General features: G+C 49.5%; 2 protein-coding genes across 16 annotated transcripts in view; one reads left to right on the forward strand and one right to left on the reverse strand.

The window, feature by feature from the left end:
* FER1L5 (fer-1 like family member 5) overlaps positions 1-16,977 on the reverse strand; it is a 68,129-nt gene extending 51,152 nt beyond the window's left edge. Inside the window, exons 1-9 of the mRNA XM_025353504.1 lie at positions 16,893-16,977; positions 14,027-14,079; positions 12,936-13,027; positions 11,882-11,990; positions 9,764-9,818; positions 9,151-9,260; positions 7,519-7,647; positions 5,486-5,548; positions 4,688-4,738 (exon numbers count right to left, since the gene is read on the reverse strand). Coding sequence (XP_025209289.1) covers positions 4,688-4,738; positions 5,486-5,548; positions 7,519-7,647; positions 9,151-9,260; positions 9,764-9,818; positions 11,882-11,990; positions 12,936-13,027; positions 14,027-14,079; positions 16,893-16,977 — 747 coding nt within the window. The remainder of the gene's footprint in view (positions 1-4,687; positions 4,739-5,485; positions 5,549-7,518; positions 7,648-9,150; positions 9,261-9,763; positions 9,819-11,881; positions 11,991-12,935; positions 13,028-14,026; positions 14,080-16,892) is intronic.
* A 3,688-nt stretch (positions 16,978-20,665) lies between these two features.
* The window catches only part of KANSL3 (KAT8 regulatory NSL complex subunit 3), a 47,611-nt gene continuing 44,349 nt past the window's right edge, over positions 20,666-23,927 (forward strand). For all 15 annotated transcript variants that reach the window (XR_003115243.1, XR_003115241.1, XR_003115242.1 and 12 more), the window contains exons 1-2: positions 20,666-20,762; positions 21,869-22,133. Coding sequence is in view for 5 of the 15 variants with exons in the window: in XM_025353557.1 (XP_025209342.1) it covers positions 21,919-22,133 (215 nt within the window). In the remaining 10 variants the exon portion in view is untranslated. The remainder of the gene's footprint in view (positions 20,763-21,868; positions 22,134-23,927) is intronic.

Genomic DNA, 23,927 nt, shown 5'->3' on the forward strand with positions numbered 1-23,927 from the left:
TGGAAGAAAATATTAGCAAATCATATATCAATAGTTAGAAAACAAACAATCCAAGGAAAACAAGCTAAAGGTTTGAACAGACACTTCACCAAAGAAGATATACAGATGACGAGCACATGAAAAGATGTTCAACATCATTAGTCATCAGGAAGGTTTAAATTAAAATCACAACGAAATACTACTACACACCGTTAGAATGGCTAAAATAGAAAAGATGGACTAGATCAAGTATTGTGGAGAATGTGGGGCAACTGGAACTCTAGTACACTGCTGGTGGGCATGTACAGTGGCACAACCTATTTGGAATTTTGGAAAAAAACTTTTAGAAAATTTCCTTAAAAAGTTAAACATACACCTCTGGGTGCAGTGGCTCATACCTGTAATCCCAGCACTTTGGGAGGCCGAGGCAGACTAATACAAAAATTAGCCAGGCATGGCGGCATGCACCTGTAATCCCAGCTACTCGGGAGGTTGAGGCAGGAGAATCGCTTGAACCTGGGAGGTGGAGGCTGCAGTGAGCTGAGATTGCACCGCTGCACTCCAACCTTGGTGACAGAGTGAGACTCTGTCTCAAAAAAAAAAAAAAAAGTTGACTGGGCACGGTGGCTCACGCCTGTAATCCCAGCACTTTGGGAGGCCAAGGCAGGTGGATCACAAGGTCAGGAGTTCGAGACCAGCCTGGTCAACAGTCTCTACTAAAAATACAAAAATTAGCCACACGTAGTGGCAGGTGCCTGTAATCCCAACTACTTGGAAGGCTGAGGCAGGAAAATCATTTGAACCCAGAGAGGGAGGTTGCAGTGAGCTGAGATCAAGCCATTACTCCAGCCTGGGTGATGGGGCAAGACTCCAACTCCAAAAAAAAAAAAAAGTTAAACATGTACCACATACACCTACCGTATGATTTAGTCATTCTGCTTCTACATATTTTCCCAAGAGAAATTAAAGCTTATGTCTACACTCAGATTTGTACACAAATGTTTACACAGCCTCATTATAGACTGGAAACAATCTAAATGTCCATTCACAAGGGAATGGATAATTAAACTGTGGTACATCCATACGCTGGACTATTACTCAGCAGTAAAAAGGAATGCACTACTGACAAATGCAACAACATGGATGAATCTCAGAATAGCAATGCTGAGGGAAAGAAAGCAGGCACAAAAGGGTAGAGAATGTATGATTCTATTGATAAGAACTAAAGGAAATACTTATCTATTAATGTGAACTCTAGGAAAGAAACGTTCGCATAATAACAGAAAGCAGATCAGTGATTGTCTGGGAATGCAAGGGGATGGGATGGGGAATGAGATGGAGTGATTCCCAAGGTGCATTAGGCAACTTTTGGAGGTGACAGATGTGATGGGTATATTCATTATCTTAATTGTGATGATGTTTTCTTCCTGGGTGTGCACATATTTTTAATATATCAAATTGCACATTTTAAATATGTACAATTCATTGTATGTCAATGACACTTCAATAAATCCATAATATAAAAAAAACAGGGCAAGGCACGGTGGCTCATGCCTGTAATCCCAGCGCTTTGGGAGGCAGAAGCCAGGAGTTTGAGACCAGCCTGGTCAACATGGTGAAACCCCATCTCTACTAAAAATACAAAAATTTGCCGGGCGTGGTGGCGCATGCCTGTGGTTCCAGCTATCCTGGGGGGCTTTGGCGGGAGAATCGCTTGAACCCGGGAGGCAGAGGATGCAGTGAGCCGAGGTCGCACCATAGCACTCAAGCCTGGGTGACAGAGCAAGACTCTGTCTCTCTCTCTCTCTCTCTCTCTCTATATATATATATATATATATATATATAAATTAAAAAATAAAAATACAGAATAAAAACTCAGTCACTTCTAGTGAAGCAACAGATCCAGACGGTGATCATCATTAGTTGTTAACAACATAAAATGAGAGACCAGCAGACATTCTGTGCCTTCTGTTAAAGTCCCTTTGCCAACTCATTGGTTGAGACTGATCTAAACTCTAGATAGGGAAGCGGGGTGGGGAGAATGCAAAATGATCCCCTGAAGATGAAATCAGCAAAACCCAGACCAGAGAAAATGCTACAGGTCCAACTACCCAGTTTCTTTAACAAATAAGTTGCAAATTAAAAAAAAGAAGAGGAAGTGGGGGGAACAGAGAGGACCAACAGAGTAAAAGGAAACTCAAATGCATATTAACCACTTGCAATGAATGGATCTGGTTTGGAATCCTGATTTGTTTTTTGTTTTTGTTTTTATGAGACAGAGTCTCTCTCTGTCGCTCAGAGTGGAGTGCAGTGGCAAAATCTTGGCTCACTGCAACCTGTACCTCCTGGTTTCAAATGATTCACCTGCCTCGGCCTCATGAGTAGCTGGGATTACAAGCATGTGCCACCATGCCCAGCTAATTTCTGTATTTTTAGTAGAGATGGCCATGTTGGCCAGGCTGGTCTTGAACTCCTGACCTCAGGTGATCCGCCTGCATTGGCCTCCCAAAGTTCTGGGATTACAGGTGTAAGCCACTGTGCCCAGCCTGGAATCTTGATTTGAACAAAGTGTAAAAGGAATATGTAAAACAATTAGGGGAATTTGAACACTGACTAGGTATTTAATGCTACCTAGGAATTATGAAGGTTTTTAGATGTGATAATTGTATGTGGTTATGCTTAATAAAATCCTTATGTTTTCGCAATACATACTGAAATGTAGAAAGATAAAATGATATGATGCTTGAGATTTGATTCAAAATAATTCAGTGGTGAAGGGGAAGGGGGCTAGGTGTAGGTAAAACACAATTGACTGTGAATTGATGAAGATGAGTGATGAGGATATGGGAGTTCATGATACCAAAATAAAAAGAAATAAAAAATAAGCTCGGCTGGGTGCGGTGGGCACATGCCCGTAATCCCAGCACGTTGGGAGGCTGAGGTGGGAGGACGGCTTGAGTCTAGGAGTTCTAGACTAGGCTGGGTAACATAATGAGACCCACTCGCTACAAAAAAAATTTAAAAATTAGCCAGGTATGGTGGTGCACACCTGTAGCCCTAGCTACTTGGGAGGCTGAGGTGGGAGGACTGCTTGAGCCTGGGAGTTCGAGGCTGCAGTGAGCCGTGATCGCATCACTGCACTCCAGCCTGGGTGACAAAGCAAGATCACATCTCAAAGGGAAAAAAAAAAAGAAGCTCGGTTAAACTCAGGTTTTCTCTGACCTCTATAACTTAGGCAGTTTATGTCACTGGTCACTGTCTAGAAATCATGCGGTGGCCTTTGTCAAGAGCACAACATTTTTCATCTCCTACCATCTAACATTTCTAGAATCCCTCTCTATGTTTTTTCCAAGGGTGGTCCCCCTTTACTAACATTGTAGATTTAGTAAATAAAAATAGAAGAGACCCACTTAAATTAAAATTTCACATAAACAATGATGACTTGGTTAATACACATATGTCCCTGCAATATTTGGTGAGAAGCCATGTAATATTTGGGATATACTTATATTTAAAATGTATTTTTTTGTTTATCTGAGATTAAATGTAACCGGGCATCCTGTATTTAACGTAGCAACCTACCTTTTCCTGATTTTTTTTTTTTTTTTTTTTTGAGACAGAGTCTCGCTCTGCCGCCCAGGCTGGAGTGCAGTGGCCGGATCTCAGCTCACTGCAAGCTCCGCCTCCCAGGTTTACGCCATTCTCCTGCCTCAGCCTCCCGAGTAGCTGGGACTACAGGTGCACGCCCACCACCACACCCGGCTAGTTTTTTTTTGTATTTTTTAGTAGAGACGGGGTTTCACCGGGTTAGCCAGGATGGTCTCGATCTCCTGACTTCATGATCCGCCCGTCTCGGCCTCCCAAAGTGCTGGGATTACAGGCTTGAGCCACCGCGCCTGGTGCTTTTCCTGATCTTTTTGGATTTGGAGAATGTTAGTTTAGTCCATCATGACTGCAAACTCTCCTAATCTCTCAGCCTGTCTTTCCAAATCACATCTTTTCACTCTGTCCTCAAAGGCAGCAATCTTTCTCTGAGTTTCCCTAACATATAAGCTGACCTTTTGGATCCTCTGCTTCTATTTCTTGGAGGCAGAGATTTGAACTGTGTCCATAGTATCATGGCTGTGTGGAAATCAACATGACGCCCCGAGCTTTATAAATGTTATATATACTTTAATCCTCACAATCACCCTCCAGATTGAGTATATTATTATCCCCCTTTTACAGATGAGGAAGTAGAGGCTCAGAATAACTTCTGTTAAGTCACCCAGTTGGTAGGTGGATACAAGTGTGGATCTTTCTTTTTTCTTTTTGTTTTTTTTTTTGAGACGGAGTCTCACTCTGTTGCCCAGGCTGGAGTGCAGTGGCTGTGATCTCGGCTCACTGCAAGCTCCACCTCCCAGGTTCATGCCATTCTCCTGCCTCAGCCTCCCAAGTAGCTAGGACTACAGGCACCCGCCACCATGCCTGGCTAATTTTTTGTATTTTTAGTAGAGACGGGGTTTCACCGAGTTAGCCAGGATGGTCTCGATCTCCTGACCTCGTGATCTGCCTGCCTCGGCCTCCCAAAGTGCTGGGATTACAGGCGTGAGCCACCGCACCCAGCCGATGAAAATCCCAGTCCTTTTCCCTAGACTTGGGCATTGAGCCCAGCGTGGGTCTCTGCTATAACTGTTTCACCGAACCTCCTCCCATGTACAGTACTCACTTGAAATCTCCCGATCTCTGCTTTGTATCTCATTACTGAGGAGTTCACCACCTGCAAGGGAGTTCCCAGAAATATTTTAATTATTCACGATCCCAATTTCCCTCAGCCCCTGTAAGAGGAATAGCAAAGGCACATCCGGGATCCTCCTGACGTGTTGAATGCTTCTTAATGGGGCTGACACTTGCACATGGGTGCTCTCACTTCACTCCCAGAGGAACCCTGTGAGGTTCACATTTTTAATTCCATTTTACTGATGAGGAAATTGATCAGAGAGGTCAATTTCCTGGCCCCAAGTCAACATAAAGCAAGGTGTTGCACTCAGCGTTATCCGTCACATGCTCTCCTGGTTGTTTCTTCTGTGCCTTTGTTCCCAAGAACATGTAAATTCTTCAAAGGAAGAGGCCTCTTTGTTCTCTTTAGCCCTGTGCTGGGCACATGGCAGACACCTGATAACCACATGTTCACCGTTGTTACTGGGCTCCCTTTGGTTAGGGAATGGAGTATTCTACTCAAAAGGGCCTTTGGTGGCTTGAGAATCCTGGCACATGGGAAGGGGCTGCCCTGTTCACCTTGGCGCCCAGTTCAGGGCCGGGCAGTTGGCAGTCCACAACGTTTGTTGAGTGAATGAGTAAATGAATGAATAATCTGGGTGCCAGGGGGTGAAGAAAGTTGGGGGGTGGTGAGGAAGACAATCTGAAGTGCCCCTGGCTCTAAGGGTGGGGGCTGGAGCTGCAGCGCTTCCCGGTATTGAAGTGGGACAAGAAACACACCTTGCTGGGGACCAGTTTGGCTCCTCACCTGAATTAAGATGGTCTCATCAAAGAACTTTGCAGGAACCTCGTGAAAATTCTGGAAGAAGATCTGAGGCAGAGAGAATTGGGGTAGAGTGGACGATTTCTTCCACCACTTCACCCAAGCACCCAGTAAACCCGAAAGCTCAGAATAATGTGCTTCTTCCCACAACTTTACCCATTTCTTTTTTTTTTTTTTTTTTTTTTGAGACTGAGTCTGGCTCTGTCGCCCAGGCTGGAGTGCGGTGGCCGGATCTCGGCTCACTGCAAGCTCCGCCTCCCGGGTTCACGCCATTCTCCTGCCTCAGCCTCCCGAGTAGCTGGGACCACAGGCGCCCGCCACTTCGCCCGGCTAGTTTTTTGTATTTTTTAGTAGAGACGGGGTTTCACCGTGTCAGCCAGGATGGTCTCGATCTCCTGACCTCGTGATCCGCCCGTCTCGGCCTCCCAAAGTGCTGGGATTACAGGCTTGAGCCACCGCGCCCGGCCATACTTTACCCATTTCAATGGGTTTACGATAACAGGTTGAGTATTCTTAATCCAAAAATCTGAAATCAAAAATGCTCCAAAATCTGAAGCTTTCTGAGTGCCAACATGACCCTGAAAGGAAATGCTGACTGGAGCGTTCTAGGTTTTGGATTTTTATGTTACGAATGCTGAACCGGTACAATGCAAATATTCTAGATTCCCAAAAAAATCTGAAATCCAAAACACTTCTGATACCATGCATTTTGGGTAAGGGATACTCAACTTGTGCCACTTCTCTCATGCTCCCCCAGAAGCAGAGGTCTCCCGGGCTGCTAGAGGGATTTCCCAGGTTTTTTTGTTTGTTTGTTTGTTTTTTTAGGGGGAGTCTTGCTCTGTCGCCCAGGTGGGAGTGTGGTGGTGCAATCTGAACTCACTGCAAGCTCCACCTCCTGGGTTCAAACGATTCTCCCGCCTCAGCCTCCTGAGTAGATGGGATTACAGGCACCCGCCACTGCGTGTGGCTATTTTTTGTCTTTTTACAAAAGAGACAGGGTTTCACCATATTGGTCAGGCTGGTCTCGAACTCCGGACCTCAGGTGATCCACTCACCACGGCCTCCCAAAGTTCTGGAATTACAGGCATGAGCCACCACGCCCAGTCTCCTGGAGGATTTTCTGCCCAGAATGGGGAATGGTAGGAGATCCCTGGAGAACTCAGGACCCAGCTAGCTGCCTAGGAAGGAGATTTGAGCCCACACCTCCTTCTAGATTGCCCTGCCAGTCCACTCTGTCCCTGCTCCCCGTGGCAGCTAGAAACTCCTTTCCCAAATGCAAACCTAGGCCTGTCACTCCGCTGCCGAAGTCCTCCATGGCTCCTGAGTAGTGTCCAGGATGGGACCCCAGCCCACACTGTAGGCTCCCCTCCAACCAGTCTCCTCCAGCCACACCCATAGCTATAGTTCTGCTGTCAAGTCTGCGGCTTGCTTGGTTCTAGGCCTTTGAAAACACCATCCCTTTTTCCTGAATTATCTTTTCCCACCTCATCTGTCTTTCCCTGGTAAAATCTTCCTGCAGGGTTGCTGGAGCCCTTCTGAGTCCTCTCCGTCACCCCCAGCCTCATTACTCACTTACTCCTCCCAGCTTCCACTGTGCTTTTATCTTTTATTTGTTTATTTACTAATTAATTCAACAGGCATTTATGGAGCACCTACTGTATATCAGGCACAGTGCTACCATTTGGGGCTCCAGCAGCAATGGGACATACATGGTCGGGGTCTCTGCTTCAGACCTCCAATAACAATGCTCCCAGACCTCTGCAAACCACGATCTGCTCCACTGTAATTGTTTATGGATTCATGAGCTGTGCCCCCACCAGCCCACCAGCTGCTCAGATGCAGGGCTCTGAGTTATCCTGTTCTGTATTTTCAGTGCTTGGCCCTCAGGAGACACTCAGTAAATGCTTGTGGAACAAACACATGATGACACCCTAGTCAAGGAGCAAGCTTGCAGGCTGCCCGCCTGGGATGTCCAGCCCTTGGCTGGCTTCTTGCCTGAGGTGCCCCGTTCAGCCCACCTCGTTAAAGAAAGGGTTGTTCCCCATCTTGATGCGTGTCTGGTGCTGCTGGCCTGCGATGGACACCTTCACCACTGGTTTGATGTTGTTGCCCATGAGCTGTCGGGCTTCAAACACCTTCACTCGAACCTAAGGGGAGAACACATGGGGAGCTGACATTGAGGACCTTGGCCCCACCTTCCCCAGCTGGGACACAATTGTTCTGATAAGAAAACATTCTAGGCCAGGTGCAGTGAGTGGCTCATGCCTGTAATTCCTCACTTTGGGAGGCCAAGGTGGGAGAATCGCTTGAGCCCAGGAGTTTGAGACCAGATTGACTTGGCAACATGGCAAAACCCCGTCTCTACAAAAAATTAGCTGGGCGTGGTGCTGCATGCCTGTCTGTAATCCCAGCTACTTGGGAGGCTGAGGTGGGAGGATACCTGAGCCCAGAGGTCTAGACTGCAGTGAGCTGTGATTGTGCCACTGCACTCCAGCTTGGGCAACTGAGCAAGACTCCGTCTCAAATAAAAAGAAGAAAGAAAGAAAAGAAAGAAAGGAAGGAAGGAAGGAAGGAAAGAAGGAAGGAAGGAAGGAAAAGAAAGGAAGAAAGGAAAGAAAAAGAAAGAGAAAGGAAAGAAGGAAGAAAGAAAAAAAAGAAGGAAGGAAGGAAGAAAGAAAGAAAGAAAAGAAAAAAGAAGAAAAAAAGAAAAAAAAAGAAAAAGAAAGAAAAAATATTCTCTCCATACCACAGTGGAGAAAGAAAACCCACTGGGAGAAGGCTAAGAGGCAATGGACTTGGAAAGGCTTGGAGAGACAGGCTTGGGTTATCAAGGCCCGGGAAGCCATTGTAAAAGGAATTGGATCTTGTGAGGAGGACACTGGGGCTTTTGAAGAAAGTGCTTGGCGTGATAAGAGTGACATCTTTGAAAGGCCATTTTGGTTGAAGAACGGACAGGAGAGAGCTGGAGGCTGGGGGTTCAGGAGAAGGCTTGTGATGTGGTCCAGGGAAGAGATGGTGGTGGCTCAGGCCAGGGAATGGAAGTGGTTGGGGGGAAATGGGAGCAGCTGGGTGATGTTAAGAGCTAGGACTTGGCTGGGTGCAGGAAGACGAGCGGTCCAGGAGCCTCCCAGCCTCCTGGGCAAGGAGCAGGCTGGGGAGCAGGTAAAACCATGGCAGGAATGTTAGGCCACAGGCTAGAAGGCAGAGGGAAGTTGATAAGCGATGGGATGAGGGTTCCTGAATCCACACGGAAATGTGGGCCTTCCCACAGGTCCCCTCACTCCCCAGCCTCTCCTGTACAGTTAATTTAACTTTCCCTGTGCCCTACTGCATTTTGTCAACAACCAAGGACTCTGAGAGGGCAGGATCCCTGTCATCTGCGCTGCTTCCCCAGCAGGTACCAGGGCCTGCCAATGCACAGCCAGCCCTCCTACTGCCTCACTGGAGCCCTGTGGCTTCAGCTACAGGCAGAAGTTTCCAGAATGGCCACGGGAGGAGCAGGGGATGTGGCAAGGATCTGAGGGCCTGAAGCTGGGTCTGAAGCTCTGCCTTTCTACCATGACCTTGGGGAGGGGTGAGGACGGCCTGGGAACACAGCAAGTAAGGGTGTCAGGTGGGTCACATGAACTTGCAACCTGGAGGGTCCTCACCTGAAAGTGCTGAGGCTTTGAGGACAGAGCCCTGTGCGCGGTGGAGCCAGGGACCAGCAGTTTCTGCCTGGCCGCCTCTCTTGCCGTTATGCCCAGGAGGTCTTCAGCTCCTAAAGAGACATAGTCCAGGGTGGGCTGAAAGGCCTGGGGCCCAGGAGGTTTGAGGCATTTTCCCCATTCCACCATTCTGTCCCCAGTGACCGTCTCCTGACTAAAAGCATGGCCAAGAGGCCCCAACAGGGATGCATGTCCTCTGCAGAACATTACCATGGGCCTCTCCACCCTCAGGAATTGTGGATTCCTGGACCTCGCTCCACACACTGGGGCTGTTGGAGATGACCATCCTCATCTCTCTGCAGCCCCTTGGAGACTTATGTCTTGTATCTTATGGGTCTTATGTCTAGAGGTGACAAATAGGCATATTGGGATGGCCTCAGCCAGATGTCTGGAGATCTGGCATCTAGACCCTGTAGCTTCCAGGGACCCTAGCCCGGTCACATTTCCTTCTGTAGGCCTCAAGGGCTGGGTTTTGAAGGTCCCCAAGAAGCCATCCAGCTGTGCATGGAGAAAGGCAGGGTAAGCCCTTAAGGGTAAGCTCCAGGGAAGGACATACCTGTCTTCTCAATATCCCGGTGGCTCATGTGGGCCACCTGTAGGGTGACAGTACACTGCAAGACAAAGGCCGGGGAGCTGTAAGCCAGACCCCGCCATCCTAGGACACAGCACCCAAGCCCTGCACAGTCTGGCTGGGTTCACGCCTGGTCCTCCCGGTGGGGGCCGTGATGCTAGCCATGGGATGGGGCCACACCACAGGCATCTGCACAGTCTGGGTGGAGGGAGGTTATAAATGGGTGAGGAGAGAGCAATGGGTTACAGTGGAGAGGATGTTTGTAGATTAAAGCAGCCACATGGTGGTGATGGTGGCAGAAAAGGATGCAGGAGAGTGGGGAGGAGAGGGAGAGGTGACTTGAGCCCAGAACACAGATGCTAGCAGTTCTTCCCTGAGCCCAACATCTCATGAGCTCATGTGGGGCCCCTGCACACTCCTGCCTTTTAATTGAGCTCCTTTCTTCATGTGTTCCCATGACCCCCCCAGCCTCCAGACTGTCACCAGGATGGCCCCTGAACACCCCAAGTGTCTAAATGATCAAAGTTAAGGCCAGGCGCGGTGGCTCAAGCCTGTAATCCCAGCACTTTGGGAGGCCGAGACGGGCGGATCACGAGGTCAGGAGATCGAGACCATCCTGGCTAACACGGTGAAACCCCGTCTCTACTAAAAAATACAAAAAAACTAGCCGGGCGAGGTGGCGGGCGCCTGTAGTCCCAGCTACTCGGGAGGCTGAGGCAGGAGAATGGCGTGAACCCAGGAGGCGGAGCTTGCAGTGAGCCAAGATCAGGCCACTGCACTCCAGCCTGGGCGGCAGAGCGAGACTCTGTCTCAAAAAAAAAAACAACAACAAAAAAAACAAAGTTAAATCGCAATTCACCAGCGTGGACCACAAGGCCCTTCACCTCTAGCTCTTGGTCGCCCACACAACCTCAGTTCTCCCACCTCCACGTGCCCACCCCCCCAGTGCCAACAGTGCAGCACACTTTCCCTCATCCTGCCTCCTGCTCCACCCACTTTATGCCCCTGTCTGGGCTGGTCTTCCACTCCTATCCATTGGGGAAACTCATGCCTCTGCTTACAACTCAACTGACAGACTGAATGCGCCTTGGCTTATGATGGGATCACATCCTGATAAACTCATTGTAAGTCAACAATATCGTGTGTCCATCCATTGTAAGTCACAGACTGTCTGCATACAAATGGACAATGGTCAAACCACACATAAAATAAGACTCAGATCCACATCTGCAGCAACCAGCCTGGGAAACCAACCTGTTATCTACAGTAACCAGCCCAGGAAGCCAGCCTGCTCCAAGTCAGACTTGTAGGAGGTCAGACTACTGTCTCTAGCAATAATCCAGGAAGCCAAGCAATAATGATCAGCTCCAAATGGCCAGGCCTTGATTAATAACTGGCAGCTGCCTTAATTTTTGTCCCCACTTCCAACTTAGGACCAACCAGAGAGAGCCAAACATGCCCCTCTAACCAATCACATGGGAGGCCCTGTTTCTAGCTAGCCCGCCTTGGGCTCCCCTGTAGCCTCCAATCAGGGCACATCTGCAGCCTTCCCTTCTGTCCACTGTGAAGCTCTCCCGCTCCCCTGGCTGCCTCTGAGTCTCTACCAAAACACAAATGATGATGAACGAGTCCCTTGCTAGCACAAGCTCTGAGTAAACAGCCTTTGCTTGTTCTCATTTGGGTGGTCTTCCTACATTTCCGTATGTCTTAAACATCACCCCTCTGTAAAGCTGTCCATGACCTCCTGAGACAAATCGTTCACTCCTTCCTGACCTCAGCCAGTGGCCTTGCTATACTGAAGCTTGTCTCATGGGCGCTGGAGCGCCTGTCACTGTGAATGCAGCATACTCCAACACACCATGGGCTTCAGGCAATTTTGTACCACAGGGCCTAGCACAGTGGTTGACTCCCCACGGAAGGTGGTCAATTCATCTAAATAGGTGGGTTGTGGTGGGGGCAGATGATGGCAAGGGGGGTGGTCAGGAGAGGAAGGCGGTGTGATGGGGCCCCCCAGGCAGGAAGCACTCTTGTGGTGTGGGCCGCTTCCCCAGCTGCCCCCATTCCTCCAGTCACCCTGCCTGGGCCTTCCTGGGCCTGACTCACATCTGTGGGCTTCATGGAATGGTTGAGCAGGGTCAGATCCTTCACAAAAAGGACCTTGCTTGGTTGTTTCCACAATGGCTTGAGCAGGACTGTGGCCAGGCCAATGAAGCTGGGGAGACAAGGAGCAGGTGTGAGATCCCGAGCCAGGGGAAAGGCGTCTTCCTCTCTCCCGGGCAGGGCTTTAGCTAGAGACGGTTTCCTCCCAGGGCTGTGCTGTCCTCAGAGAGAGGCTGGAGAAGAATGCAGTGGGGCTGGGGATCCACGACAGGGCACAGGGCTCCTGGCTCTGGGAACTGTCTTGGGGTTCCTAGGCAAGTAACAGTTGATTGGACCAGGGATGGACACCTGGCTAGAGCTGGAACAACAGGATTCTCTGTCCTAGGAATTTTGACCTGGGATGTCATAGCCTCAGTCTCAGGGCATGTGAGTCTCAGCTGGGCTCTAGATGAGGCTGTGATAAGAAGCCGGGGTTGGGCAGAGAGAAGCAGAAATTTGAGATACGTGGCTTCAGATGGACAGAGCTGCTGCTGGGTTCCCAAGTTCCTGTCCCAGCTGATTTGAAATCTTGCCCTGGCTACCTTTTCAGTACCCATTCCTCTTTTTTCTCTTTTTTTTTTTTTTTTTTTTTTTTTTTTTTTGAGACGGAGTCTCGCTCTGTAGCCCAGGCTGGAGTGCAGTGGCCGGATCTCAGCTCACTGCAAGCTCCGCCTCCCGGGTTCACGCCATTCTCCGGCCTCAGCCTCCCGAGTAGCTGGGACTACAGGCGCCCGCCACCTCGCCCGGCTATTTTTTGTATTTCTTAGTAGAGACGGGGTTTCACCGTGTTAGCCAGGATGGTCTCGATCTCCTGACCTCGTGATCCGCCCATCTCGGCCTCCCAAAGTGCTGGGATTACAGGCTTGAGCCACCGCGCCCGGCCCTCTTTTTTCTCTTTAGCTGGCTGGAGTGGGTTCCGGTCCTTCATGTGAATGAGTTGTGGATTAGAGACAAGGGTCACATAACCTGCTGCTGCATTGGTCAGTAGTTAGGCTCCTCCTGCCTCTCTCTGCCTCACCTTTCTTCCTTTTGTGAGCCCGTGTCCTGAAGGGTGACTTGCAGGAAGGAGTCATTTTCCAGGGGGCGGTTCCAGAGGTGCCAGATTAGGGTCTGTGGGGGGCATAGAGAGGTCAGCATCCTTCCTCTGCCCTTCCCTTCCCATCCCATGTTTCTAGGAAATGAGGAAAGATGTGGGGAACGGGCTAGCACTGCGTTTCTCTGAGACTGAGGAACCTCCCTCATGTCTAACTTCCTCAGGAGATGGCGCTTGCTACCTTTCCCAAGCTGTGCACATCCCTCATGTCTAACTTCCTCAGGAGATGGCGCTTGCTACCTTTCACCAAGCTGTGCACATCCCACTGGGCTTCTGTGACTTGAACTGCAGTATCGCGGGTATGCTGAGAATTAAGGGTTTGGGGACTAGGAATGGGGCGAGGGGCAACATGGAGTGATGGCAGATGAGAGGGAGTCATGCAAAGGGAGCCTTCACTCGGCTTCAGGCTTCTAGGAACGTCAAGATGGCCCAGCTGGACGAGTTGATAGGCCATAACATGGTCCATCCTCAGAGTTGGGGAGAAGTCCACGAACAGTCGTGGGCAGGTGTGGCCTTCACAGCCTTGTCGGGTCAGAGGCTACTACTCCCAGGCCAAGATGCCCAGCCTTGAGGAACACTTGTGAGGCTGCGGGTCCTCTCCCTAGACCTCCGAGCACCTGCCTGGACCCCACCCTTGCCTCCTTGCTGTTGGGATTGTTATTTTATTTTTTTTTTTTATTTTTTATTTTTTTTTGAGACGGAGTCTCACTGTGTCTCCCAGGCTGGAGTGCAGTGGCGCGATCTCGGCTCACTGCAAGCTCCGCCCCCCGGGTTCACGCCATTCTCCCGCCTCAGCCTCCCAAGTAGCTGGGACTACAGGCGCCCGCTACCGCGCCCGGCTAGTTTTTTGTATTTTTAGTAGAGACGGGGTTTCACCATGTTAGCCAGGATAGTCTCGATCTCCTGACCTTGTGATCCACCCGCCTCGGCCTCCCAAAGTGCTGGGATTACAGGCTTGAGCCACCGCGCCCGGCCGGGATTGTTATTTACTCTTCTAGGCTTGCCCTGGTGTCTACCTCATTCCACACGGGATCATTCCCTTCCACCACACGAGTTCTTTTCTTGACATCTGCAAAGAAACCAAGGGGCTGGCATTGATAGTAGGAAATATTTCAATGTCTGGGTCGGAGTGGAGTCAAGAGAACTAGGACACTCTAAGAAAACTTCAAGTCAACACTGGCGGGTGTGAAATGGCATCACTTCTTTCTTTCTTGTGGGGGTTCAACATTTCTTGATTTTATCACTGTGACAGATAATGCTATATGTTCATTTCATTTTCTTTCTTCATTTCTCTTTTTCTTTTTTCTTTACTTTTGTGTGTGTGTGTGTGACATGAGGTCTTACTCTGTCACCCAGGCTGGAGTACAGTGGCATGATCTGGGCTCAATGCAACCTCTGTCTCCCAGGCTCAAGCCATCCTCCCACCTCCCAAGTAGCCTGGACTACACGCCACCATACCCGGCTAATTTTTGTATTTTTTGTAGAGACAGGGTTTTACCATGTCACCCAGGCTGGTCTCAAACTCCTGGACTCAAGCGATCTGCCTGCCTCAGCCTCCCAAATTGTTGGGATTACAGGTGAAAGCCGCCGTGCCCGGCCCATTTCATTTTCTTCAGGAGTTTTCAGTGTCTTGCAGCTAAGCGGGGCCGTGTGACTCACTCTGGCCAATGGGGTATGGATATGATATTTGCCACTGCCAGGTCTGGTTCTCAATTTCCATGAGATTCTTCATTCTCCTCTCTCCTCTCCCTATAGCCACCCTCGTGACCTGCTAACTTTGCAGCCACAAGGAGCACGTGGCTAGTCCCTAAACTACCATTTGTAGGAGCTACCCAGGAGAGCTGTCTGACCAGCACCATCCCTGCAGGACTTGGTGTAAGCAAGAGGTAAACTTTCATTGCTAACCCACTGAAAATTAAGGTTTTATTTATTGCCGGAGCAAAGCCCAGTGTACCCTAACGAAGACATCCTGAAACATCCATAATGGGTAAAAGGCCCTCCAAGCAGTGGGAAGGGGAGCAGCATCCAGGTTAGTGGACGGCATATGAAGGAAGAGGCTGAGAAGGACAAAAGGAGTACAAAGTGTCAAACATAAACATACAATCAGAAGAATCTGTGGGTGAACCCAGGGTTCTGAGTTTTAGGCATCTTTGTGAGAGATATTTCTGGAATGAGAAAGATGGTGCCCATGAGTTGGTGGGGAAGATGTCTCAGAATCAGAGAAGAACTGGCAACCCCTGGCCTGGCTAACTGGAGAATTAGTCAAGAAGGGCAAATTCATCCTGAACTCACACCGCCCCTCTTGAAACCTGCAGACTGAGGACATCAGCATGTATGACCCTGTGAGCCTGGAGTCCCAAATGTTCAATCTCTGAATATTGCTGTGTTCAACAAGCCTAGTTTCACAGAACAACAGCATAACATAAAATAAAGAAATTCCATTCTTCACTCACATCTCCTGTAGGAACTACTGTGTCCTTTTTTCTCTTGGTCTGGGTTTTCTCCCTACCAACCGTCCCTGTAAAACCTATTTGCCTGTATCCACCGTCCTGTATCTCCACCTACATACTTTCACCCTTTTTTCGTTTTTCTTTCTTTCTTTCGAGATGGCACTTCTTGATCTGTTGGCCAGGCTGGAGTGCAGTGGTGTGATCTTGGCTCACTGCAACCTCCGCCTCCCAGGTTCAAGCGATTCTTCCGCCTCAGTCTCTCAAGTAGCTGGGATTACAGGCACCTGCCACCACGCCCAGCTAGTTTTTATATTTTAATAGAGACAGGGTTTCACTGTGTTGACCAGGCTTGTCTCGAACTCCTGACCTCCAGTGATCTGCCCACCTCAGCCTCCCAAAGTGCTGGGATTACAACCGTGAGCCACCATGCCCCACCCTTTCACCCTTTATTCTTTTCTTTCCTTTTAGCTGCCAGATCTTTGATATCTAAATATACCTAACATCTCTCTCATTTTCTCTCACAAATTCTTTCATCCTTTTCTTTCCCTTCCTTCTTGAGGTTCTGTTCTCTTAACTAAAAAAAAAAAAAAAAAAAAAAAAAAATGGAGATAGTAAAACTTGCTTCATCTACAAAAAAAAATGGAGATGATAAAATTTGCTTCATCTACCTCTGGAATTGCTGTGAGCAGCAGACATCATTGTACATATGAAAAGGCTTTGTCAGCTGGGTGCCATTGCTCACACCTGTAATCTCAGCACTTTGGGAGGCCCAGGTGGGTGGTTCCCTGAGGTCAGGAGTTTGAGACCAGCCTGACCAATATGGTGAAACCCCGTCTCCACTAAAATGACAAAAATTAGCCGGGTGTGGTGGCATGCGCTTGTAGTCCCAGCTACTTTGGAGGCTGAGGCAGGGGAATTGCTTGAACCTGGGAGGCAGAGGTTGCAGTGAGCCAAGATCACACCACTGCACTCTAGCCTGGGTGACAGAGTGACAGTCTGTCTCAAAAAAAAAAAATAAATGCTTTGTTAGTTGTAAAGCTCATGCAAATGGAACTAATATGATCAAGCAGTTATTACTAGAAGTTATACTAAGGGCTATACACATATTATCTTTTTAAACCCCCACATCAATCTGAGGAAGCAGGGACTTTCCGTTTAAACCTTAGTTTATGGCGCAGCTCTAGGTCATGGAAGAAGGTCCAGAAGCACTCGTCCTCTCTTTTTTCCATACCCATTCCCTAGCAAAAGTAGGAGGCAGAGAAGTCATAATCAAACGATAGCAATAAGTTTTGAGAGAGCTGGGCAATGTCTACTTCACTTTGTGTTATACAGGGCATCTTTTACGTAGTACGGTGCCCTACACCTCTTTTTTCACTGAATGCATGTTGCCTCTGGGGGCTTCTCTCCCATGTGGACCCAGGGAGGCTCTCACCTCTGAAGTCGATGGACATGCAGGGCCTGGGTAGTGGAGCTAGCGGTGGGTCAATCTTGGCCGACTGCACAACAAGCCGCAGCATCTCGGAGACCTACTCTCTTCCCTCCTTCCCTCTGCAGTGCCACAGCTTCCTTTTTGGAGCTCCTCAGTCCGAGGCTCTTCCCAGGGATCCTGGGGTGAGTGGAGCCCCACTTCCTGTCTGTTGCTTGGCAACAGAGAGGATGTCACAAAGGTGGGCGGTTCTCGGTTCTGGTGAGGAATTAATGGGAAAGAGAGGGGGGAAGAGGAACAGTATGGGTGTCACCCAGTATAGGTGACTGGGCCTGTAGAAACAAAATCATCTGGCTGCTTTCACCTCCTCTTTTCTCTTTTCTCCTATTCTGCTTTTTTTTTTTTTTTTTTTTTTTGAGATGGAGTCTTGCTCTTGTTGCCCAGGCTGGAGTGCAATGGTGCGATTTCAGCTCACCACAACCTCTGCCTCCCGAGTTCAAGCGATTCTCCTGCCTCAGCCTCCCGAGTAGCTGGGATTACACGCATGCGCCACCACACCCAGCTAATTTTGTAATTTTAGTAGAGATGGGGTTTCTCTATGTTGGTCAGGTTGGTCTGGAATTCCCGAACTCAGGTGATCTGCCCGCCTCGGCCTCCCATACTGCTGGGATTACAGGCGTGAGCCACCAAGTCTGGCCTTTTTTTTTTTTTTTTCCCACCCCACACCTGCCCTCCTTGCTGTCCTTTTGATTTCAAGGTCAGACGTAAGGTTGATGTTTTCTCCTTGTACAAGCAAGTTGTCTGGAGTGAATCATTGCCAAAGTCACACAATTTAGATGAGAAAATAAGAAAACAGTGAAGCGACCTGAGAAAAGGGATAGGAAAATCAAGGACTATTTCTGGGAGGTCTCAGGGGAAGTTCTTCTTAACGTGGAAGCCTCCTTTTCACTAAGAAAAACCTAAGTTTAGATATAAGACCCTCTTTGACTCAAGGAAATTAGCTTTTGAATTAATGAGCTCCTACGGAAGGTCAGGTCGAAGAAGCCCGTGCGGTTTTGAAGTGGCTGTCTTTATGGCTGTCAGAGCCTCTGAGCATTAAGGTGGAGCTGGGGCATTTACTCTTATTCTCCACAGCAAGGTTTTTTAGGTTTTAGGGTTGAACGTTGTATAAATTACATCTTATTCAATAGTTAGAAGGAAAACTAATGAATATCTAAAAGCTGGGAGCAGTGGCTCACACCTGTAATCCCAGCACTTTAGGAGCCCGAGGTGGGTGGATCACGAGGTCAGGAGATGGAGACCATCCTGGCTAACACGGTGAAACCCCCTCTCCTAAAAATACAAAAAAATTATCCGGGCGTGGTGGCACATGCCTGTGGTCTCAGCTACTCGGGAGGCTGAGGCAGGAGAATCGCTTGAACCCTGGAGGCGGAGGTTGCAGTGAGCCGAGATCACGCCACTGCACTCCAGCCTGGCCGACAGAGAGAGACCCCGTCTCAACAACAACAACAACAAAACAAAACAAAACAAACAAAAAATCAAACTCATTAATAAGCCAAGAAACGGGATAAGATACCATTTATCCCTCTTAAATTGGCAAAGAATGAAACAAAATGATAAACACGGTGTGCTTATGATAAACACGGTGTGCAAAGGGGCAGAGAAAAGACACAAATTTGTTTATAGTGGGAATGGAAATATAAGTAGAGAAACAGCAGAACCCTGGCGCCAAACAAGCGCCAGGAGACAAAGTTAAGGGTAGGGAGAGGTGGGGCAGGGGCTGCTCTATTTGTGATAATTTCTGTGGCATTAAGCTTCATATTTCTAAACAGCACATTTAAATAGCATTCCTTGATTTTTTTCAAATCTGTGAGGCATTTTCCCAGTTTTATTGTTTTCCCTGGGGCTCTACCTCCTGGTCTTCTCTTCTCCCCCAGCCGAGACTGGTGGTCCCCAGTCACGCAGCACAGTTATTGTCCTGGGATACTCTTTGCCATCACCTTCAGAATTCCTCGTCTGCTTCTTGTGTTAGACCCTGCTTCCCCGATCCTATGCCTTCCGTTTTCTCAATTTACCCTCTCATCTTTGTGGAACACAGCTCTGAGTAGCTTTCTGAATGTTTCGAGTGTTTGCATGTCTGTACATGTCTTTTTCTTTTTTTTAGAGACAGCGTCTTGCTGTGTCTCCCAGGCTGGAGTGCAATGGTGCGATCTCGGCGCACCGATCTCTGCCTTCCGGCGCACCGATCTCTGCCTCCCGGGTTTAAGTGATTCTCCTACCTCAGCCTCCCGAGTAGCTGGGATCACAGGCATGGGCCACCACACGTGGCTAATTTTTGTATTTTTAGTAGAGACAGGGTTTCGCCAAGTTGGCCAGGCTGGTCTTGAACTCCTGAACTTGTAATCCATCCGCCTCAGCCTCCCAAAGTGCTGGGATTACAGGTGTGAGCCACCACACCTGGCCATTTTTTAAAATTTAAATTAATTGGCCGGGCGCGGTGGCTCAAGCCTGTAATCCCAGCACTTTGGGAGGCCGAGACGGGCGGATCACGAGGTCAGGAGATCGAGACCATCCTGGCTAACACGGTGAAACCCCGTCTCTACTAAAAAATACAAAAAACTAGCCGGGCGAGGTGGCGGCGCCTGTAGTCCCAGCTACTCGGGAGGCTGAGGCCGGAGAATGGCGTGAACCCGGGAGGCGGAGCTTGCAGTGAGCTGAGATCCGGCCACTGCACTCCAGCCTGGGTGACAGAGCGAGACTCCGTCTCAAAAAAAAAAAAAAAAAAAAAAAATTTAAATTAATTAATTTTTTTAAAAAAATAGAAATGAAGTCTGACTGTTCTGTGCAGGCTGGTCTTGAACTCTTGGTCTCAAGTGATCCTCCCACCTCGGCCTCCCAACATGCTGGGATGATAGGCATGAGCCACAGCTCCCGGGTGAGATTTACCATCTTGAACCATGACTCTTGCTCTCTCAGTCAGTCAACGAAATAACCAATTATTGATCAGTCATCATTTGAACAATTACCTATGTCCTGGGCTCTATGTTCTCTGGAGGATACAAAGGTTAATTTCCCTGACTTTGAGGATCTACTGTCTCTACACAAAAACACATAGGAAAGTTAACCACACAAAGCGATCTAGGGTCAGTAACAAAATTCTATTTTTTTTTTGAGACATGGTCTCACTCCGTCGTCCAGGCTGGAGTTCCGTGGCGCGACCATGGCTCGTGGCAGCCTGGACCGCTCAGACTCAAGTGATCCTCCCACCTCAGCCTCCCGAGTAGCTGGGACTACAGGCATACATCACTATCACACATGCCTAATTTCTAAAATTTTTTGTAGATACAGAGGTCTCATCATATTGGCCAGGCTCATCTCAAACTCTTGAGCTCAAGAGATCCTCCCGCCTAGGCCTCCCAAAGCGCTGGGATTACAGGCGTGAGCCACACAGGTACATTCTTAATGAGGAAATTCAGGGGACTGCCCTGGTGGAGGTGGACAGTTGGGTGCTCGACCGCCCAGAGGGCACAAAGGACCAACACGATGGGGGCGGCGAGAACTGGGGCCGTAGAAGCCAGCCTCGTCCTCCGCCCTCGCTTTCCCTACTGAAAATGCGCGAGGGGGACACTCCAGCCCAGGTGCTGACTTTCTGCCTCGTACACGCTCTCGCACTCTCGCGCTCTCGGCGCTCCTCTTCCGGACTGAGGCGCCGGGGCTTCATCCGTTCCGGGCTTTGCCGCTCACCGCCTCTCCCTTCCCAGGCCGTGAGCCGCTTCCGCGTTTTACTCGGTGCCCGCAGCGCCGGGGCGTGGAGGCGTTGACGCGCACGCGCTGAGGGATCTGGCCCGGGCCGAGCGCGCGGCCGTAAGAGCGCGGGTGAGAGCTGCGTTGGCTTCGAGGGGAGTGGCGGGCCGTGGGGTTCGCGGCCCTGGTTGGGACGGCCGGGGGTCTCGGCGAGGGCTTCAGGGCTCCCGGGGCTTGCGGGGGCCCGGGCTAGGGCCGGCTGCCGGGGCTGGTCGGGCGGGTTGGGCCGGGGGCGGGCGGGCGGGCGGGCGGGCGGGGGCCGCGTCTGGGCCTCGGTGACGCGGACGCCGAGCCGTGCCCCAGGGAGCGGGAGGCGGGAGGCGGCGGGCGGCGGGCGGGGGCCAGGAGGCTCCTCCTCGTCGCGAACTCTGCATGACCTTGGCCAAGTCGCTTCAGTTCCCCGAGCTGGCGACCTCGTCTGTAAAATGCGAGTCATGGCCCTGTCTCCTCGATGGAGGCTCCGTGGCGGGAACGCCTGCGGGGCCGCCGGGGTCCGGGGCGGTTTGCTGGGGACGCCTCGCCGGGGGTGCGGGCGAAAGGGCTTCCACGGGGACCATTTTGTCCCAGGCTTTGTGGGGGGAGCTCTCCTTTTCATATAAACTCTGGAATATTGCGAAGTACCGACAGAACTTTTGTTGCACGCGGTACGAGGGACTCGAAGGACATGGAGCCCTAGCTGGGATTCGCTTTTTTGAGGCCCGCGGTGCCCACGCTGCTGCTGCGGACCCGGCTCTGTCGGCATCGTCGGTAGAGGATGATGTGAAGCGACAGAGCACCTTAGCTTTCGACGAACTCACGTTTGTGATTTCCCGTTCGCCGGAACTCTTCCTGGCCGCCTAGGAAGTTGTGCTGGCCAAGCAGGTGTAGTGTCTGTCCACGCCAGGTCTTTCTGAACCTCGGGGTCGGTGAGCTCTCCCGTTAGCGAATTTCAGTTCGCTAGAGGTTGAGTATGGGACAACTCATGGCACCTCGTTTTTCTTTTTTCTTTTTTTTTTTTCCCTTTTTTTTTTTTTTGGTGTTGGTGTGGGATTCCACGAACCCTCCCCACCAGAGGTCTGCTGTGAAATGGATACTCAACAGGAATGATAGTAGGTTACAAAAGTAAGCATGTGAGATGGTGTAGATTGGGAGAAATTCAGAATATTGGAATTGACCTAAACTGAAACTTCTCACTGCAGGTGACTAGCATGCAGATACCCTTGCTCTGACTTTCTGCCCCTCCACTGACATGGCCCACCGGGGTGGGGAGAGGGACTTCCAGACTTCAGCTCGACGCATGGGCACCTCGCTGCTCTTCCAGCTTTCAGTGCACGAACGGGAGCTGGACCTGGTTTTTCTGGATCATAGCTATGCCAAGCCTTGGAGTGCCCACCCAGATGCCAGTAGTGCCCGCCCCACCCGCATGCTCTTTGTCACTCCCCGGCGGCAGCACGAAAGTACCATGTGAGTTTGGGCTTCTGAGGGCTGCTGCTGCCATCACTGGGCAGTGATTAGATGGGAATTTAGAGGATTTTCTCAGGATTGACTGAGGGAGATTGTATGAGGCGTTTGGATGTTAAATTCAGGCATCTCTTAAGCAGCATAAGGATAGCAGGGTTGAATGTGGATATCTGTATGAGACAGCTAACAAGAATTAGGAAAGCAAGACATGGAAATGAAAAGCAGACGACCTATTCCGCTTAGATAATAGGATATGTGGAAAGGGGAAAATCGCAGAGGGTTATTTAACTGGTGAAGAAAAAGACTGAAAAGTTGATTTTAAAAGATTACCACACAGGATACGACTCCTTATCACATTAGTCCAGTGCTCTGGGTTGCTTGACAGTGGCAACAATAGCCTTTTTATAGTAATGCATTTTGCTTTTCTTGGCTTCACACAGGAAGGTTAGAAGCCAGTTCCCAAGACATTGCTTTTTCTCTTCCTTGTTACAGAGCTGCTATCCATGGGTTAATCTAAACCCTTCTTATGTCTAATGGTATTTTCACCCAGCCTGTGTTATAGGGTAAGGAAGTTTCATAAATTGACTACCTGATGTGTGATACAGTTACATTTGGTCTAAATAAACCTGTTTGCCAATTCTTTTGCACTTTAAGGCACTCTAATTATGTTTCAAGATGTGTTGATATATTCTGTTATGGTGATCAAAGGAGGACTTTTGGAGAAGAGTTTTTTCTGTTTTTTTTTGTTTTTTTTTTGTTTTTTGAGACGGAGTCTCGCTCTGTCGCCCAGGCTGGAGTGCAGTGGCTGGATCTCAGCTCACTGGAAGCTCCGCCTCCCAGGTTTACGCCATTCTCCTGCCTCAGCCTCCCGAGTAGCTGGGACTACAGGCGCCCGCCACCTCGCCCGGCTAGTTTTTTTGTATTTTTTAGTAGAGACGGGGTTTCACCGTATTAGCCAGGATAGTCTCTATCTCCTGACCTCGTGATCCGCCCGTCTCAGCCTCCCAAAGTGCTGGGATTACAGGCGTGAGCCACCGTGCCCGGCCTTCTGTTTGTTTTTGATCTGACCTAATGTTTAATCTTTCCTTAAGCACTGGTTTCAATTTTGTGGGGGGTTAGAGCCCTTGTAGAGGCTTCTTTAGAGTCCCCCCTCCTGGAATTGAGCCTTAATGACCTGAGGAGTTAGAGATATCACGATGTGTGTGTTTTTTTTTTTTTTTTTTTTGAGACAGAGTCTTGCTCTGTTGCCCAGGCTGGAGTGCAGTGGTGTGATCTCGGCTCACTGCAACCTCCACCTCCTGGGTTCAAGCGATTCTCCTGCCTCAGCCTCCTGAGTAGCTGGGACTACAGGCATGTGCTACCATGCCTGGCTAATTTTTGTATTTTTGGTAGAGACAGGGTTTAACCCACCATGTTAGCCAGGCTGGTCTCGAACTCCTGACCTCAGGCAGTCCACCCGCCTCGGCCTCCCAAAGTGCTGGGATTACAGGCATGAGCCACCGCGCCTGACCCACTACGTGTGTTTTAAACATGTGCAGAATAGTGTTTTTTATTTCATTTCCCAATGACTTTTTAATTTTGTTGCCTTTTTTTGGTTGTACATGAGATAAAATCTGTAACTTTAGGCAGTAATTTAGCATAATCCTGATGCCTCTGGCCTAGGGCGTAACTGAAAAGCTCCTTTAAATAGTAGTTGAAGTCTTTTCCTTTTTGGCTGCATATTAGCTTCTTGCTGACATTAAAACTCCTGTGGCCACATCTCATGACATTTTCTTTTTTTTTTTTTTTTTTTTTTGA

This window comes from Theropithecus gelada, chromosome 13 (genome assembly GCF_003255815.1).
Source record: "Theropithecus gelada isolate Dixy chromosome 13, Tgel_1.0, whole genome shotgun sequence".
Taxonomy (NCBI): Eukaryota; Metazoa; Chordata; class Mammalia; order Primates; family Cercopithecidae; genus Theropithecus; species Theropithecus gelada.